Source organism: Pipistrellus kuhlii, unplaced genomic scaffold (assembly GCF_014108245.1).
Source record: "Pipistrellus kuhlii isolate mPipKuh1 unplaced genomic scaffold, mPipKuh1.p scaffold_m20_p_15, whole genome shotgun sequence".
Taxonomy (NCBI): Eukaryota; Metazoa; Chordata; class Mammalia; order Chiroptera; family Vespertilionidae; genus Pipistrellus; species Pipistrellus kuhlii.
In genome coordinates, this window is record NW_023425460.1 from 39,502,799 (window position 1) to 39,519,037 (window position 16,239).

The following is a 16,239-nucleotide window of genomic DNA, read 5'->3' on the forward strand; positions in this document are numbered from 1 at the left end:
GCTGGAGAAAGGTTATTTTTTTTCCTTTGGGGATCCTGGGAGGTATTCCCTGAGCCATGTCCTTTGAGAAACCGATCCCTGGCTAGGGTTCAGACAAGGATGCTCACAGGTGATAAGAAAACCAGGGAAGACAGAGGAAGTGCTGACGTAAGCCAGCGTGAAGCAGAGAATGCCCGGTGGTCTGGAGCCCTGTGCACCCGACTGCCAGCTGGCCCGGTGCCCTCGGGCAGGCCAGGTCGTGCTTCTTCAGGCCTTAGATTCCTGCTTGGTGAAATCCGAGTTGTAACTTTCTGCCCATGTCCTTCATAGGGTTATTGTGAATGTGGTTATTCCTCTGAAAGTACTCTGTACATGTGAAGTGATACTCTGAGGACCCTTTCGATGGCTAGGATTAGGAAGAAATAGGTTAGCTATAGGGGTTTCGTTTACGGTAAATATTGTATAATGACCAACCCATAGAAATAGGATGAAACGATGGTTGTTTTGTACAGGTACCTTGACATCCACCCCGCTCATTCCTTTTATATTGAAAAATGGGATAGTTGGTGACTTTCAGGGAAACATCTCCAAGTTCCTACTATGTTTGGTTTCATTTTTTTTTTCTTTTAAAAGACAAAGTCAGTCCTACCATCTTATTGAATTTTTCCTGTGGCTTCCTTCCTTCTCCAAGTTCAGAGCGTACCAGCCTTCTGAGGTCTTTGGTTTTTTTCTTTTCCTTGGTAACTATAGTAAACACTCTCGTCCGATAGAAGCCGTTCATTTCTGACTTTTCTTTCTCTGTGCGGTCATGCTCTGTAGGCATATAAAGCCTCTGGAAATAGAGCTTCTATCTTGGACTCTTTGTAGATGTTTCAAATGGAGAAATGGTTGGCGAATGTTTTAACCCAGAGCGAAGCAGCCTCATCTCCTATACCTTCTGCATCTGCAGGGAAACTGGCCACATGTTTTGTAGAGGTGGCCTGAAGGATCCTGGAGAAACCGGAAGCTGTCCGAAGTAGTTTCACACAGTTTTGCTGTTAGGTGTATATGATCAATGCTAACTTTTGGAAACCTGGCACTATGGGTATGTTTCAGAGGGTAGGACAGTATTACACGAATCACCACCTCTTCCATTTTAACCATGGAGATACATTGGGATTCCCTGACACCCAGGGCAGAATTGCTTATTTGTAGAAGATAAGCTACACTTTCCATCTTCTATTTCTGAGAAATGAAATCGGTTCAGAAAGAGCCAGCCGGCCCTGCGTGCATGTGGGTGCTCCCCACAACATGAGCTCCACAAGAAACGCATCTGAGCTCTTGGCATTGATGGTTGTGCCTCCCATCGGCTTCCTGAAATATTCTGTTTTGCTCTTAGGCCGAGCAGCTTCTGGTGGCCTATTGTGTGAAATTCAGTGATGTGAACATTGTAATCAGGGCTGTGCGCTTCTTTCTTTTTATTTTATTTCTTTTATTTTATTGATTTTTTTTACAGAGAGGAAGGGAAAGGGATAGAGAGCTAGAAACATCCATGAGAGGGAAACATCGATCAGCTGCCTCCTGCACACCCCCTACCGGAGATGTGCCTGCAACCAATATTCATGCCCTTCACTGGAATCGAACCTGGGACCCTTCAGTTGTGCAGACTGACACTATCCACTGAGCCAAACCGGTTTCGGCTGGGCTGCGCATTTCTAGTAGAGTTGGCGTGGGCCTTACGAGGCTGCATGGGAATGGTGGAAGCAAGCCACCTTGCAGGGAGGAAGGATTAGTGACTTTGGACGTGCTGGGCGGGGTGGGCGGTACTCTCAGTTTGGGGTGTTTAGGCAGAGCAGCGACTTTCCCTTTTATAAGAAACACATGTACACCTTCGAGCACGGGTGAGCTAGGAACTTACTCTGTCACGAGGATGGCTTCCACTTAATTTGAATTCTTGTAAGATGAGTTTTTCTAGGAAAAAGCACCCCTATTGAGAAATAGCTTGGATTTTTGTACTTTGCTAAAGGATGGCTATCTACCAGGCTGGGAGGGGTGCGAAGCCTTCAGAAATGATCACATCAGCCCTTTGTTTGGGTGGTAGGTTTTCCAGAAGATACTGGTTTTGTCCCCGCTGAACAGTGCTCAGCCCCTGCTGCGTCCCTCTTCCCACCCTGAGCTCTGCCTTCTGCCCAAGCTCGTGGCGAATGCCATCTGTTGGTGGCGGCAGAGTTGGCGTGGCGTGGGGTGGGAAAGTTGTACACGTTGGAAAGCTCTGGGGAGAGGAGCTTCTGAACCTAGGAAGCTGATCCCGGAGCACATATGCGGCACATCTCCATGGCCACAGGGGTTCTGCCTGGTGTTCCTTTGTGGTGATTTGGTGACACGTGACACTCTACCAGTGTTTTCTTGGGAAGTGGGCGAGAACCTTTTCCAGTCAGAATTGCTGAAGGGTTTTTGAACTCCCATTTAGAAGGGAGAGAGAGTTATTTCGGTGAGATTGTGGTCTGCTGGTCAGACCGGACCCGGTGACTAGGGAGTCACGACCAGGGCTCAGATTCTTTCCCGAACTTTCCCCCTGAAGCTGGAGTCTTGCCAGTGACGAGTCAAACCAAAGTATTGCGTTTAGACTACCAAACCGGTTTCCTCTGTAATTGTGTTCGGCTGCCTGGATTTAAGGCCCAATGAAAGGATATATCCTGTCTGACATGGTCTTTCAGGTCTTTGCACGAACCTTCTGGAAGCCAGGGGTGACAAACCACGGCCCACAGGCCAAAGCTGGCTCGTCACCTGCTTTTGTGTGGCCTGTGAGCTGAGAATGATTCCGATTATTTTTAAATGATCGGAAACAATAAACAGAAGAGGACTATCTCCTGACCCAAGAAAACTGTATGAAATGCAAATTTCAATGTCTGTAAATAAAGTTTTATTGGAACAGAGCCATGGCATAATACAGGTGTGCGTCCGTGTATGGTCCATGGCTGAGTTGAGGAGCTATGAGAGAGAGGGTATGGGTTGCAGAGCCTGAGCCATTTCCTGGGTGGCCCTTCACAGGGAAAGTTTGCCAGCCCTGCCCTGGACAAACACAGGGCAGACTCCGCTGCCCGTCCATCTGTGGAATGGAGCGAGTGGCAGGGAGTGCCGGGAAGCCGCTTTGGAGTTTATCAAGGATGTGGGGTTTCCTGGCAGTCAGCGTCATTATCATCATCACCATCGCTGTCCTTTGAATTGTCCTATTTGTTTGGAAAACAAGTTTGTACCAAGACCTCAGCGGCCCCGCGATGGCGGGTCCTCTGATCAGCCCCTTCTCGCTCCCCCCCAATGCGGATGCACACAGATGGAGATGCTTCGTGAGAGCAGGTTCTGCCAGGCCCACTTGAACCTGGTCCCGGAGAGGCCTTCTGATGGGGAGACCCATCCCCACGTGCCTTTCTCTTCCTTTCCTTTTTTAACTAGAGTCGGAAGAGGAGACATTCGAGATGTGTACCTTCCTCTTGCTGCTGACAATTTAACAGGTTTTTAAATAGCCTGGATTCCTCTCAGGCCAATGGTATTGTGTATATTTTGAGACTTTGTCCCCAGGTCTGAAAGCTTAACTTAAGCTCCCCAAGACGTATCATAAAATATGATTTTTTGGGGAAAACGCTAATGGGCCATGAGCAGAACATTATTATTAAACAAAGGATGAAATGTTTAAGCTGAGATGGCCATTTTTTTTTTTTTCTCTCTCCTCAAAATGAAAGTCAAGCAGACTCCATTTCAATAGTTTTCAATGCAGGAATTCCCACAGTGCTCCGTTTGATTGCAGTTTGTTGAAAAGTTTAATGTTTTTGTAGGCAATTCATAATTTCCATGTTGAGCAGCCTGAAAGGAAGAGTGCTGGAGCCCAGTGTTGTTTTGATAGTGGGATGGTGGGAATTTTTTTTTTTTTTCCTTTCCTTCCCCCAGAAGGATATGAAAGCAAAGTGGAACCGTTGGGAAAACGTGGCGTGGCTTCCCTTCCAGCCGGTTCCTGCGTCCCAGATGCTCCTTTCCTCGGGTCTTCCTTTAGGACCCAGCAGAATAAATAGAATTTCCGGCTGCTTAATGTCTCCAGGAAGGGAAAGATTTTCCTCTAGGCTCTAATAGTGGCCAATTTCCTTTTTCTCCCCGTTATTTATTTATTTTCTCTATTAATAAGGACCAATTGTAAGAAGATGAAGAGACCTGGGAAATCCATCACTTTTGGAGGAGGGTTAATAACTTCCTTTCAAAAATCCCGACATAATACTCACTTCCCCACAAGGAACCTCGTCCGCCAGAATGCCAGCTCAGATCCCAGGAACACGGGTCGGGCGTGGGTTTGTGGGGACCCAGCCGTTCTGTGGGATCAAGTTGTCTCAGGCCACGAGAGGTTGGGGCTGACACTGGGGCGTCCCTGCGCGTTGGTGGGGACTGGGGCCGTCCTCCTTTGCCATCTGGAGTTGGTTAGCTCTCTCTGGGCAGCGAGGGGAGTCTCATTTCCTCCAACCAGTAATGTTATATAGGCAGTGATCCTGGGCTGCCCTAACATAATTGAAAATTATGTGTATTGTGGGCTCGGAGCGCTGAAATGTAGGCTCATAAAAATATGTGGTGCAGGTAGCCCGCGGAGATTGGATATGGCACACAATGAAGCTTTTATGTAAAGGAAGAATTATAAGTCTCCCCGTTAATGTTGCATTGTGGGTATGATAATGCGTGGGTGGGGTCCTCGGGGCAGGTCTGTCATGTTAAATAAAGCCTAGAGTTCCTAATCCCGGGGAGCTGGTCCTTGGGATGCAGTCAAATCCGTTTCGCAGAAGGCCAGGGATGAAAAGTTGTCCATTAATCGATCCTTCCCCACCGAATGTAGTGGGAGCCGTAGGTGTGTGGTAGATGCCGCTTGGCATTTTTCTTCACGGGATTTTACGAGATGGAGGGGGTGAGTGTTGGCAGGTGTCCATTTTGGTCGGCCTCAAGGAAATGACTCTGCTGAGTGGTTTTGACCAATGAGGCCCCTGTATTTATGTGGCAAGTGAGAATGGGCCGAAGTGAGGATGAGACAGGGCAGGAGAGATTCCCATAACCCTTTCCTTATATGAAATGGAAACATTTAAGTGGCTCTCACCTTGGGACAGTTCTGCTCCCAAACAAGGTATCGGAAATGGTTTGATTATAAGTGTGACTGAGGGGGAGGAGGGTGGCTGCTGGTATTTCCTGTCTGGAGGCTCAGGCTCCTAGAAGTGTTTGATCCGCCCCATCAAAGAGAGGACCAGCCCCTCACCCATCCCACCACAGGGAGGACCAGCCCCTCACCCATCCCACCACAGGGAGGACCAGCCCCTCACTCATCCCATCATAGGGAGGACCAGCCCCTCACCCATCCCATCACAGGGAGGACCAGCCCCTCATTCATCCCATCACAGGGAGGACCAGCCCCTCACCCATCCCACCACAGGGAGGACCAGCCCCTCACCCATCCCATCACAGAGAGGACCAGCCCCTCACCCATCCCACCACAGGGAGGACCAGCCCCTCACCCATCCCACCACAGAGAGGACCAGCCCCTCACCCATCCCATCACAGGGAGGACCAGCCCCTCACCCATCCCATCACAGGGAGGACCAGCCCCTCATTCATCCCATCACAGAGAGGACCAGCCCCTCACCCATCCCATCACAGGGAGGACCAGCCCCTCACCCATCCCATCACAGGGAGGACCAGCCCCTCACCCATCCCATCACAGGGAGGACCAGCCCTCTAGTCTATAGATACAACCTGGAGGACCTTGGAGCTAAGGCATTTGGTGCCAGGTCTTGGGGCAAGTCACCAGCACCGGCTACCCGGCTTCCTGTGCACAGGATGCTGCTAGGTACACACTTGGAAGAAGATTCTCTCCAAGCTCACATCGCTCCAGCTTGGGACCATGACCGTATACTTGGGCAGACTTGTGGGTTAGTGTCTTCCAGCTTTAGGTGCAACTGAGTTGGGTTTTCATTCTCCAGATGGAGAAGCACGTGGGTGGCTTTGGCCCTTTTCTGTCACAAGGGATTTGAGCGAATCCTTCCTTCTTTCCGGACTGCCCTTTGCTGTCCTTTCTGTTGAAATCTTCCCTGTGGCCGGCCCTGCTCTCTTTCTCAGAAATGCCACCTTCTTCTTGGCATTCCCCGGGCATGATTTCCCGGGTCTCTCTCTCTCCCCGCCTTCCCTCTTGGCTTTCAGAGGAGATGGCTCCCTCATAAGCCCTCCTGAGGCGACATGTTTGTCCCTGTGATGCACAAAGCAAGCTCTAATTGGTGTTCACCGGGTTCCTGTAGGATTAGTATTGGAACTAGCCTTTTTTTTCTTTCTGCTGTAGGTTTCTGGAAAGATCAAGGTGGCTCCTTATATGTCCTCCAAGCATTAACCCCTGCCTTAGTCCGTTGGCCTTTGGAGGTGCAAAGGCCGGAATCGGTGTCCTTATTAAAATCACAGCACTGTCTAAGTTCTGTTTGGTGGCCTGAAGTTTTCCTGAGGGAAAAATGCTGTAATGTCACCAATGAAAGTCAAATGCCCAGGGCGTGCTTGTCCATGTGCTACACATCTCAGTGACCAGAAAAGGCCCCCTTACCTCAGTTTCCCCATCTGCCCAGTGGGGAGGCTGATCCGTGGATGGTGTACGTCCCCCTGAAAGCTGTCACTTTTGACAGAAGCAGCTCCCCTCCCTTGCGCTGTGGATTCGTTTTCTACCTCGGACAAGGGTGGAGACAGACATGTTGGCTTCTGTCTTTATCTTGCTCTCCGTGGTAAACCTGTATGCATTTAAGAATCAATCCCTCCAGCCTTTTGCGTTGAAGGGATACGTTGTATTGTGCTGTGTTTGTGCATGTTTTACCAAAAAATACAGGATGTCCCCCCAAAATGTGTACAGTTTGAGTGATTATAAAGTCAGTGTTTATGAACCCCAGTTCATTTTCAAAGTTAAGTGAGTTACCAGCTGTTAAAGTATGTGCCCATTTTTTGGGGGGAACACCCTACATTTTTGTTCTCCAAGCTTTCATCTCGGAGGAGGAATTGCCTCCTCACCTTCCTTGAGTGACTCCCAGCAGGGGACAGTTCCACATGTATCCTCAGGAGATTGGTGTTTAAGAAATGCGATCCTGAAAGAGGACCTTCCGAGTTGGTGGTCTCTTGGGACACTGGCTGGAGCCTTCCTTGCTTTCTTCCTGCGGGAGCCCTCTGTGTCTCCTCCCTCCCTCCTCACCGCTCCTTCTCCGCGAGGGGTAGTGTGGATGAGGTCATTTTGTCTGGAGCTACCTGTAGCTTGAAGAGTAACAACATTGATGTACCTAATGAACGTGAACTCTAAGGAAGAACCTATGGGTGTTGGACGGTTTTTCTGTCGTTGATGTTATTCACACGCTCTTAAGTTTTTCAGTTTCTGGTCCATGTGTCATGAACCTCAAGAGTTATCTCTCAGGGAAGCTGTTTTTGCATTTCTCTGCTGTGTTTCTTTTTTTCTTACTTACGTATTTATTTACTTATTTATTTATTTAATCTTCATTGTTGAAAGTGTTACATCTGTCCCCCTCTTGCCCCCATTGACCCCCTCCAACCCCTCCCTTCCCCCTCTGCTTCCATGGGTTAAGCATATGGGCCTACAAGGTCTTTGGTTGATGGATTGCCTCGCTGTGTTCACTTTCCATGTTGGTTTTGTTTGCTCCCCAGTATCTGCAGATGAAATGGCCGCTCCTGGACGTCCAGGCAGGCACCCTTCAGAGCAGACAAGCCCTCAAGGATGCACGCTCCCCGTCGCCCGCACACATCGTGGTGAGTGACCTTAGGCAATCGCTTCCTTTCCTGAGGGGGAGATGGAGAACACGCTCTTCGGTTGATGATAACAGGCCTTGCCTGTCAGTCTTTCTTACTTTAAAAAAAACTTGGTTTGGCATATTCTTGGATATGGTGTATGTCTAGAAGGTACTTGTTTTCTTCTATTGGACCTTAGCGATGATTACCCACCTGGAAAATTTCCCACCCGTCCTTTCCCCTAGCATGGGGTGGAGTGGAGCTTCACGGGCTCCAGCTAGTAGGCATGGCCCTCGTGGTGTAGGGCAGACTGGAAATGGTACCCGGGCAGTTTTAAAGACTAGAATACTCCAAAGCTTCCCTGAAAAAGTCCTTTAGGGGAGGCGAGTGGCAGAGGAGGGAATTAGAAATTAGACTTTTTCCAGCCCCCTAGCCCCCCATTTATCTTAATTGTTGTAAAGAAACACTCTACACTAACATCAGAAAAATGTCTTCTGGGATGCTTGATTGATCCAAGAAATGAACTTAGAAAAGGCTTAAATTAAATTTAATCTGTACATCCATGGCTTTGAAAGCACAGGGTTTAATTAATACAGGAACCATTTGTTTGTAGTACTAAGAGACTACATCATACCGTGTGTGTCTACATATATTTTTAATGCACTGTCTAAGGATTTTGTAGGCTCGCAAGTGGAATTTATAAATGAACCTCTTGAGAAGGTAGCTCAGACATATTAGGATTTTATTCTCTCTTTTAGATTTATGTCATGAGCTGGACTTTATACTTTTGAAATTATGAATGGAAGGTACTTTTATAACAAATTTATGACAGGTAGAATTATGCAAAGCACGGAACAATTCATTTATATTTTAAATATCACAAAATGTTACCTACTAATATATTTTGCCTCCGTGTTACTTGCAGTTTCTAAAAATGGCAAAATGATTTTCTTAGGTAGAAAGATCTCGGATGCATCACGTCAAAATCCAGGTCAACTGCCTCCTTATTTTGTAGCTTTGCTGTAATTGAGAATATATTCCTTAACTAATTATGCCTCTGTTATAGGAGTATCAAATATATATATATGGATGTATCTGTCTATCTACCAGAAAGTAATTTATTTCCGTAAAGTCACTTCTTGGGTCATTGTTTGTGAAAATGTCTTATGCATTTTTGATATCGATAAGGCATATAGAAAAGATTGACGTTCTCCAGAAACTTCCTCCTTCCTCCAACCCCACAATAAAATTGATGCTCCTAATGACACATGCTCTTCTGATGCCAGGAGTTCAGGGCTGGAAGTGACCTTAGCGCTCAGTTAGGCCCAACCTGCTCCCAGAAAAGGAAACAGGCCCAGAGATGCCTTCAGTGACGTGCCCAATGTCACACGCTGTGCTAGTGGCCAGAGCGAGGGCTGGACCCGCTCTCTGCCCCCTTCCCGGGGCCTTGGGGAGTGCTCTCTCCTAAGGGAGAGGTGTTACCGTTCCATGGTGGGCTCTGTTTGGCTCCCTCTCAATCGGGTCATCCTCAGGGACGGTGTCATTGGCATAAAGAGGCTGTTGGCTCCGGGTTCCAACACAGCTTTCTCCTAGGAAACAGGGATGTCGTGTTAAACCGTGTGTTAACAACTCCCCAAGATTCTACAGAAGGGGGATTGTTCGAGTCCTCGAGGGGAATGTGAGGAAGCCCATCCATTTCGCGTTTCCTGCCACCCCGAATTTCCCAGCGTGGGTCTAGGCTTTGCCATTTATTTCTCTTGCCTTTGGAAATGCTTGGTGGGGGATTTGCCCACATTGTTTGTTTTGTTAATGTACAGAGATAGGACGTTATCTTTAACATCCCTTGGAGGACTCTTCTCTCTGTGAATGTGGAGAGAAGCTGTAATTCTTAGAAGTGGTTCAGAGTGGACACAGCCCCTCACAGGTATGTCCTGGAGGCACACAGGCCCGTTCCGGATGAGCAGGAGTCGGGTTTTGGCCATTGGGAAAGAGATAGATGATTGTCCTCCTCTCTAACACCTGCCTCCTCAATCCCATAAGGACAGATGCCACCAGTACGCCTTAAGCACCTGATACTTTCATTTGCAGAATGCACTACCCCCAGCAGTGGTTAAACCATATTTCTTTTCTGGAGCCCATGTGAGTTTTTTGGTGAGAATTGCAAGGAGAGGAGTTTGGGTTTTTGTTTTCCCTCTGCTGTTTATTCGAAGGCATGCTTACCGTGGCAACCACTTGGGAGAACACCACCACCCTTGAGATGGAGACCCTTGTCCCAAGGAGCCCCAGGTGGCAGCTGTAACAGCAGCTGTTGTGCTCTCTGCTCTGTTCCTGGGGACCTGGGGGAGGGCCCAGGGGGGTTTGGGAGGGTGGTGGAGGGGTGGGCTCTGGGAGCTGGAGAGAGGAGAAAAGCCTTAGCTTGGACAATAGGAAACCACATCTGTGAAATACTTAATGCTTGTGGCAGCTGACTGGTGTCTTTGGTTATATGAGTCAGCCCTGTAATTGTGCATTTCTGCAATCTTCACCTGACACTAAGTGGTAAGGAGGAGAGATGTTGGGTGCTGGGGGTGGGGTGGGGGTAGCGGGTATCAGTAGAGGGAGATGGAAAGTAGGATGGAGCAAGGCTGGAGACGGTTGGCCACGTACAGTTTGGGGGATCGAGGAATCATACATCTTGGGACTACGTTTGTCATTGCATTTTCATTGGACACAGAGTGATGTGCTGACCGGACACAGAGGATGCCTATGTGGATAAAGGGGTCCCTCTGCATTATGGCTGGTGTGTGTCATTTGGCTCAACCCTGGCCAGAGAATGTGGTCCATCTGGAGATGCCCAGATGAATGGCCAGTTTTTATCCAGACACTGGACTGTTCCTCACATTTCATTTTTCATCCTTTCAAGTGATGAAACATTGTCACATCACAGCGTTTCATCAGATGGGTTTCAAAATAGTTGTCTGAGGATTGCTTCCTAAATTCTGTGAAATTGGAAGTTACTGTGACTTCTGGGCCAAGCAGTTTCATAACGGTTTCTAATGTTTTCTTCTGGAAACAGAGAAGTGTCCAGTGTTTGTTAGTAAGGAATCACTGGAGACTGTCTCTGTTGCAGCCTGGCTAAGAAAGTAACTTTTCCCCGGTCCCTATTTGGGGCAGAATTCTCACACGGGAGTCAAAAGCATTTTGTCTGAATATTTTAGTCGGATTGGATTTTTTTTTCTCCCCATGTGGTTTGTGGATTACCACATTATAAAATATTGATGTATAGAATAAATGTTCTCAACAAGTGGAGTTCATATTTAGTTGATTAAATAATATTTAAAGTCAGAAACAAGCCCAGGAAACTTTAGTTCCTGTAATGGCTACACTATCTTGTTGGTTATAATCCAGCAGCTTCTCAACTTGTATTTTAAAGAGAAATTGCCCAGCTGGGTGTAGCTCAGCTGGTTCGATTCCCAGTCAGGGCACATGCCCAGGTTGTGGGCTCGATCCCCAGTGAGGGGTGTGCAGGAGGCAGCCAATCATTGATTCTCTCTCATCATTGATGTTTCTATCTCTCCCCCCCTCTCCCTTCCTCTCTGAAATCAATAAAAATGTATTTAAAAAAAATAAAGAGTAACTTATCCTTCAAGGGTGATGTCTTGAATCACCAAAAAAATAGGAATTTACATACAAAGCTGTCTCTCTCTCTTCTGCATTTTCTCAACTCCCCTCTTGGCGCCCCCCCCTCCCCCCCCAATTCATCTATTTCCTAAAAGTCTCCAAGACACTACCCACAAGGGCAGGTTCTCCCTCCCCTCTCAGCCTCCCCGTCCTGGTTTCTCATTCACGGAAGTAGCTCATGTTTCCTTCCCTGTGGTGTTTTTCAGTTTATATTTAAAATTGTTTTGTCCACAATGAGTGCCAGGCAGCTGGTTGTGTAAGTGGTTGAGTCTGAGCCTTGGCCGGGCTGCCTCCAGGGCCGGTAGGCAGAGGGTTCGAGGGGTTCGAGGCTGCTTGCTCCCTGGACACCACCCCCCGGTGTCTTTGCTAGACACAGGCTTTCATTCCGCGTCCTTTGTACGCAGCAGGAAAAGATTCGGTCCCCAAGATGGTGTTATTTTGGTACAGCGTGTATCTTACAAAATGGCGAAAGGCTTCAAAAGATCCCACCACGTTGTCTTCGGGGGTTCCTTTAGTAGCGGAGGTGGAGTCCACCTTAGGGTACATTTCTCAGCGGTTCTTGGTCTCGTGTGTTTTGTGGTGTGACGAGCACCGCTTTTTGGGATGAGAACGCTGTCTGAGTCCCGAGGAGCAAAGCCCTCCAGACAGGGCCGGGAACTTTTTGTTGTTGTTGTGGTTCTTGCTTAAATGCTGAAAGCGAGCGGAGACTCTTTAGGAGATACGGCGTGACGGTCAGAACTCCAGGCGAGCCTCTGCTGTCTGCGTGGGGGATTTTCACTTCAGCTCAGAGGGAAGGGCGGACCTTTTGCTGTTGGTTTCTGAAGAATTCAGGGAGTGGGGAGGCTTACTCCTAGTTAACAATAAAAAGCAACTCAGAGAGCATCCTCTTTTATTCAACACGCGGGTGTGTTGTGTGTCAGGGGTTGCTTGACTCTGTTGCATCCTGCCCTCTTCTGCCGGATGCCGTTGGCAGTGGGTGTGCCAGGAGGCCCTGTTGCTAGCCTTGGCCCAGCAAGACCTTCGTAACCCCTACCTGCCGGGTAGGAGTCATTGTTCCAGGTCCCGTGAGGAGTCCCGGGTGCGAGCGGGTGTGGCCAGGGAGATGGGACTCAGACTGAGAAATGGGTGACGAGTACAGGCTGGGAAGGCCCTCGGGGAAAATGGCATTTCACATGACATTTGAAGGCTTCCATGCAGTTGGCCAGGCAAAGGTATGAGGGAAGGTGTGGAAAGTGGCCGAACATTCCAGGCAGAAGGAAAATACATGGACAAAGGCCATAGGAGGAAAAAAAACAACACACAAAACAAAACTTGGCTAGGAGAGAAGCAGGAAGCCAGCTACAGGGACAGGTCTGGAGGGCGCAGGGAGAGTGGCCTGGGGGGATATGGTGAGGACTGGGTGTTTAACCCACCATTGCGGGAAATCCTTAGAGGGGTTGGCTCCTGTTAAGCGGATGGCAGCAGGGAGGGTGAAAGCAGACAGATTCAGAAGGGACATCAGCAGAACTTGCTGATGGCTTAGATATTGGTGTTGAGGGAGAAAGGGGAGTCAGGTGGCTGCAGAACTCCATTCCCTGAATGGGGTATATTGGAGGGGAATGGGTTTGCAGTGGGAGAGGTGTTTAATTTTTTTAAATTCATTCCAGCTTTATTGATATGTAATTGACATATAACATTGTGTAAGTGTAAGGTGTGCAGTGTTGATTTGATACACTTTATGTATTGAAAAGGATTGCCATCATAGTGTTCGCTAAAGCCCCCATCAGCCTTCATAGTTATCATTTTTTTGGTTGGTGAGAACAGTTAAAATCTGCTTTCTTAACACCTTTCAAGTATATCATCATAGCCACCATGCTATACATTAGATACCCAGAACGTAATTCACGTTTTAACTGGAAATTTGTACCCTCTCATCAACATCTCCCTATTTTCCCCAACTCCCAGCCCCGGGTCACCAGCAGTCTGCTCCCTATTTCTGTGAGTTCAGCTCTTTCAGAGTCTACATATACGTATTATCACTATTTGTCTTCCTCTGTCTGACGTGTTTCACTTAGCACAGTGCCTTTACGGTCCATTCATGTCACATGGCAGGATTTCTTCCTCATGGTGGAATGATAGTCTGTTGTGTATATGCAAATACACACCACCTTTTCTTCATCTAGATGTTTATCTGTTGAATGGACACTTAGGCTGTTTCCATATCTTGGCTGTTGTGGATAACGCTGCAGTTACATGGCAGTTCAGCTATCTCCTTGAGATCCTGTTTTCACTTCCTTTGGATATATATTCCCAGAGGTCGGTTTGCTGGATCGCATGGCAGTCCTATTTTTAACTTTTTGGAGAGCCTCCATGTTGTTGTCCATAGTGGCTGCACCGATTTACACTCCCCTCAGTCATACAGAGGGTTCTCTTTTTTCCATATCTCATTGGTGCGTTATCTCTTGTGTTTTGATGATAGCCTTTCTAACTGGTGTGAGGTATTAATCCATTGAGGCTTTGATTTGCATTCCCCCGATGGTTAGTGATGCTGAGTACCATTCCATCTACCTGCTGGTCCATTGGTTGTATTTATATGCATGTATACAAGTCCTTCAGTTGATCTCTTATCTCCCCCAGATCTCCCTCCCCTCCCCACTACATTTCATAATACCTTCTTTGGAAAAATGTGTATTCTGTTTTAAGAGCTGTCTTTTTGAGAGATTGAGATACTGGGTTTCATGAGCCCCCAAAGCAATATGGCAATAGGCAGAGTCAGTGATGGATGATAATAACCATAATAGCAAATAAGCCTGTGTGCCAGGCATGGTTCCTGTGTTCCAGGCATGGTTCCAGGCATGGTTCTCCGTGCTTCATAGGTGCTTATTATCCCAGGAGGTGAAGTCTTTGTCCAACTGTGGGAGTCAGGATGTGACAGAAGGCAGCCTGGCCTAGGGCGTGCCAGTTCTTAACCCCCTGCACACCCCCCCCCCCCATCCCTAAATATACAAGCATTTGGGCCCAGTGTGGTATGCTGAGGGCTGTAGGGGGCACCCCCCCCCCCCCCCCCCCCCCGGCTGGCCGGGGTGGCAGGGCTCAGATACCTGCTAACCTTGCTGGAGAGGGAGGCAGGAGGTAGGTTGGGGATTTGGTCTCTGGTGTGGCTGAGGACTGAGGACATAGTGTGGGGAGGGAGGGAGGGACAGGTGAAGGTGGGGGATGGGCCATGGGTATCTGTGCCGATTTCCTGAACGCTTTCCCTGTGCGCTCTCTCCACTCGCTCCCCCACGTGTACACTTTCCCCTGGTTTGTCCCCTCTCTTCCCCCATCTAGCGATGACTCAACCAGACTTTCTAGAAGACTTGGCATGGCTTTCCCAGCAGCGGCTGAGTCAGAACTTTCCCATTTCACAGACAGAACTGTGGCGAGGGTGGTGAGGACTTTCTCTGAGGGTAAACAAACGGGCCAGCACCACACAGCTGCTATTTTTGTAAGGAGAGCTGTGCGTCCCTGACACCCGCAAGCCGGCCACCAGGTTGTCCCCTTTCAAGGGCAGTAGGGGCTAGGATCAGGGGTTCTCCGAAGGGAAAGAATGCAGACAACCCCAAGAAGTAAGAGTCTGTCATTAAAAGCCCGAGTGTCCTCCTCTGCTTCCAGAAAGTACGGGGAGGAATCCTGACGCTCTTGAGGTTTGGGTTCCGTGGCCATGGAGAACTCACTACCAAGAAAGGTTGTGTAAGGGGGGTTCTGTCGCTTCGGATGACAATCACAAGGAGTTTCGCAACCGTGAGGTCACACGTCAGTCACCCACCACCGTCCCTCCCAAGTCTAAGCCCCTGCTCAGAAGTGGTGGGTGGTCCATGCAGACTGTTCCCGAAAAGAGAGAGAGAAACGCTCATGTCTTCCGTGTCCTTGGATGTCACACGGGCTTTCTGCTTTTCTCTGTGATGAGATCCCTCTCTCTGAAACATGCACCCCTTGATCCTGTCTTGCTCTCCTGTCCCGCTCAGGCCTCCCCTGTACCCATATTGAATTTTGATGGCAATCCTCCCTCCCTCCCTCCCTCTCTTCCTCCCTCCCTCCTAGGTTAGTTGTCTCTTCTCAGTTACCCCGATGGTAGTGCATCTCTTCAGTGGCTGATCTGAAACTGTTTAAGGGTGCGAATTGCTCATTTTTTATTGCAAACCCTCCCTCTAAATTAAGTGAAATTCCTTTTTAAGTGTAGCCTTCCTCATGCATAAAAATGTATGTTTGCTGTGGGCAGTTTGGGAACTAGCCCATAATTTTGCCACTCAGAAATAACCCGGTATATTGGGTTTATTTTCTTTAGACGTTTCCCTCTCGTGTACTAATATTTATGTTTACTTTCAACATCTTGGAACTCACTGTCATGCTCAGTATTCCCAGCCCTGTATTTATTTAGAATGAGAAGTGATGTCGTGAATAAGACAGCAGCTCTCTCATGTCGTTAAAATTCTTCAGGATTTTGGACCAGGTTACAGCCATCATATTTTACCCCAGTTTGCTTACACGCCCTGTTATTGGGGTTGAGAGTATCTCCTTTTGAATCCTGTGAGGAACATCTCTGTAGCCCCCTCCCCTCTTAAGAATTTTCTTAGGATAGATTCCTAGGAAGAAAAGCAAGAGGACGACACGTCCACATATTTCCTGGTAGATAGCCCCAAAGGGTCATCCTGAACAGTCTCCCTTTTTATCACTGTTGGTAGTGTGTGACAGTTAGACTGACCGTGATGGCATGGCTTCCTCCAACCGTCCGAAGCAACGTCCCCAGGCCGTTCACCTTCCAAATCACACAACCCAAAGGATTGCTCTTACATGATGAGTAGGTTTTAAAGTCAG

General features: G+C 48.3%; 1 protein-coding gene across 46 annotated transcripts in view; it reads left to right on the forward strand.

Annotated features, from left to right (window-relative positions):
• Positions 1 to 16,239, forward strand: part of TCF7L2 (transcription factor 7 like 2) — a 193,971-nt gene that overhangs the window by 67,219 nt on the left and 110,513 nt on the right. For 45 of the 46 annotated variants that reach the window (XM_036439052.2, XM_036439037.2, XM_036439043.2 and 42 more), the window contains one exon: positions 7,663 to 7,764. The exons of the other annotated variant lie outside the window; for it this stretch is intronic. In XM_036439052.2, the coding sequence (XP_036294945.1) occupies positions 7,663 to 7,764 (102 nt within the window). The remainder of the gene's footprint in view (positions 1 to 7,662; positions 7,765 to 16,239) is intronic. 46 annotated transcript variants of the gene reach the window in all.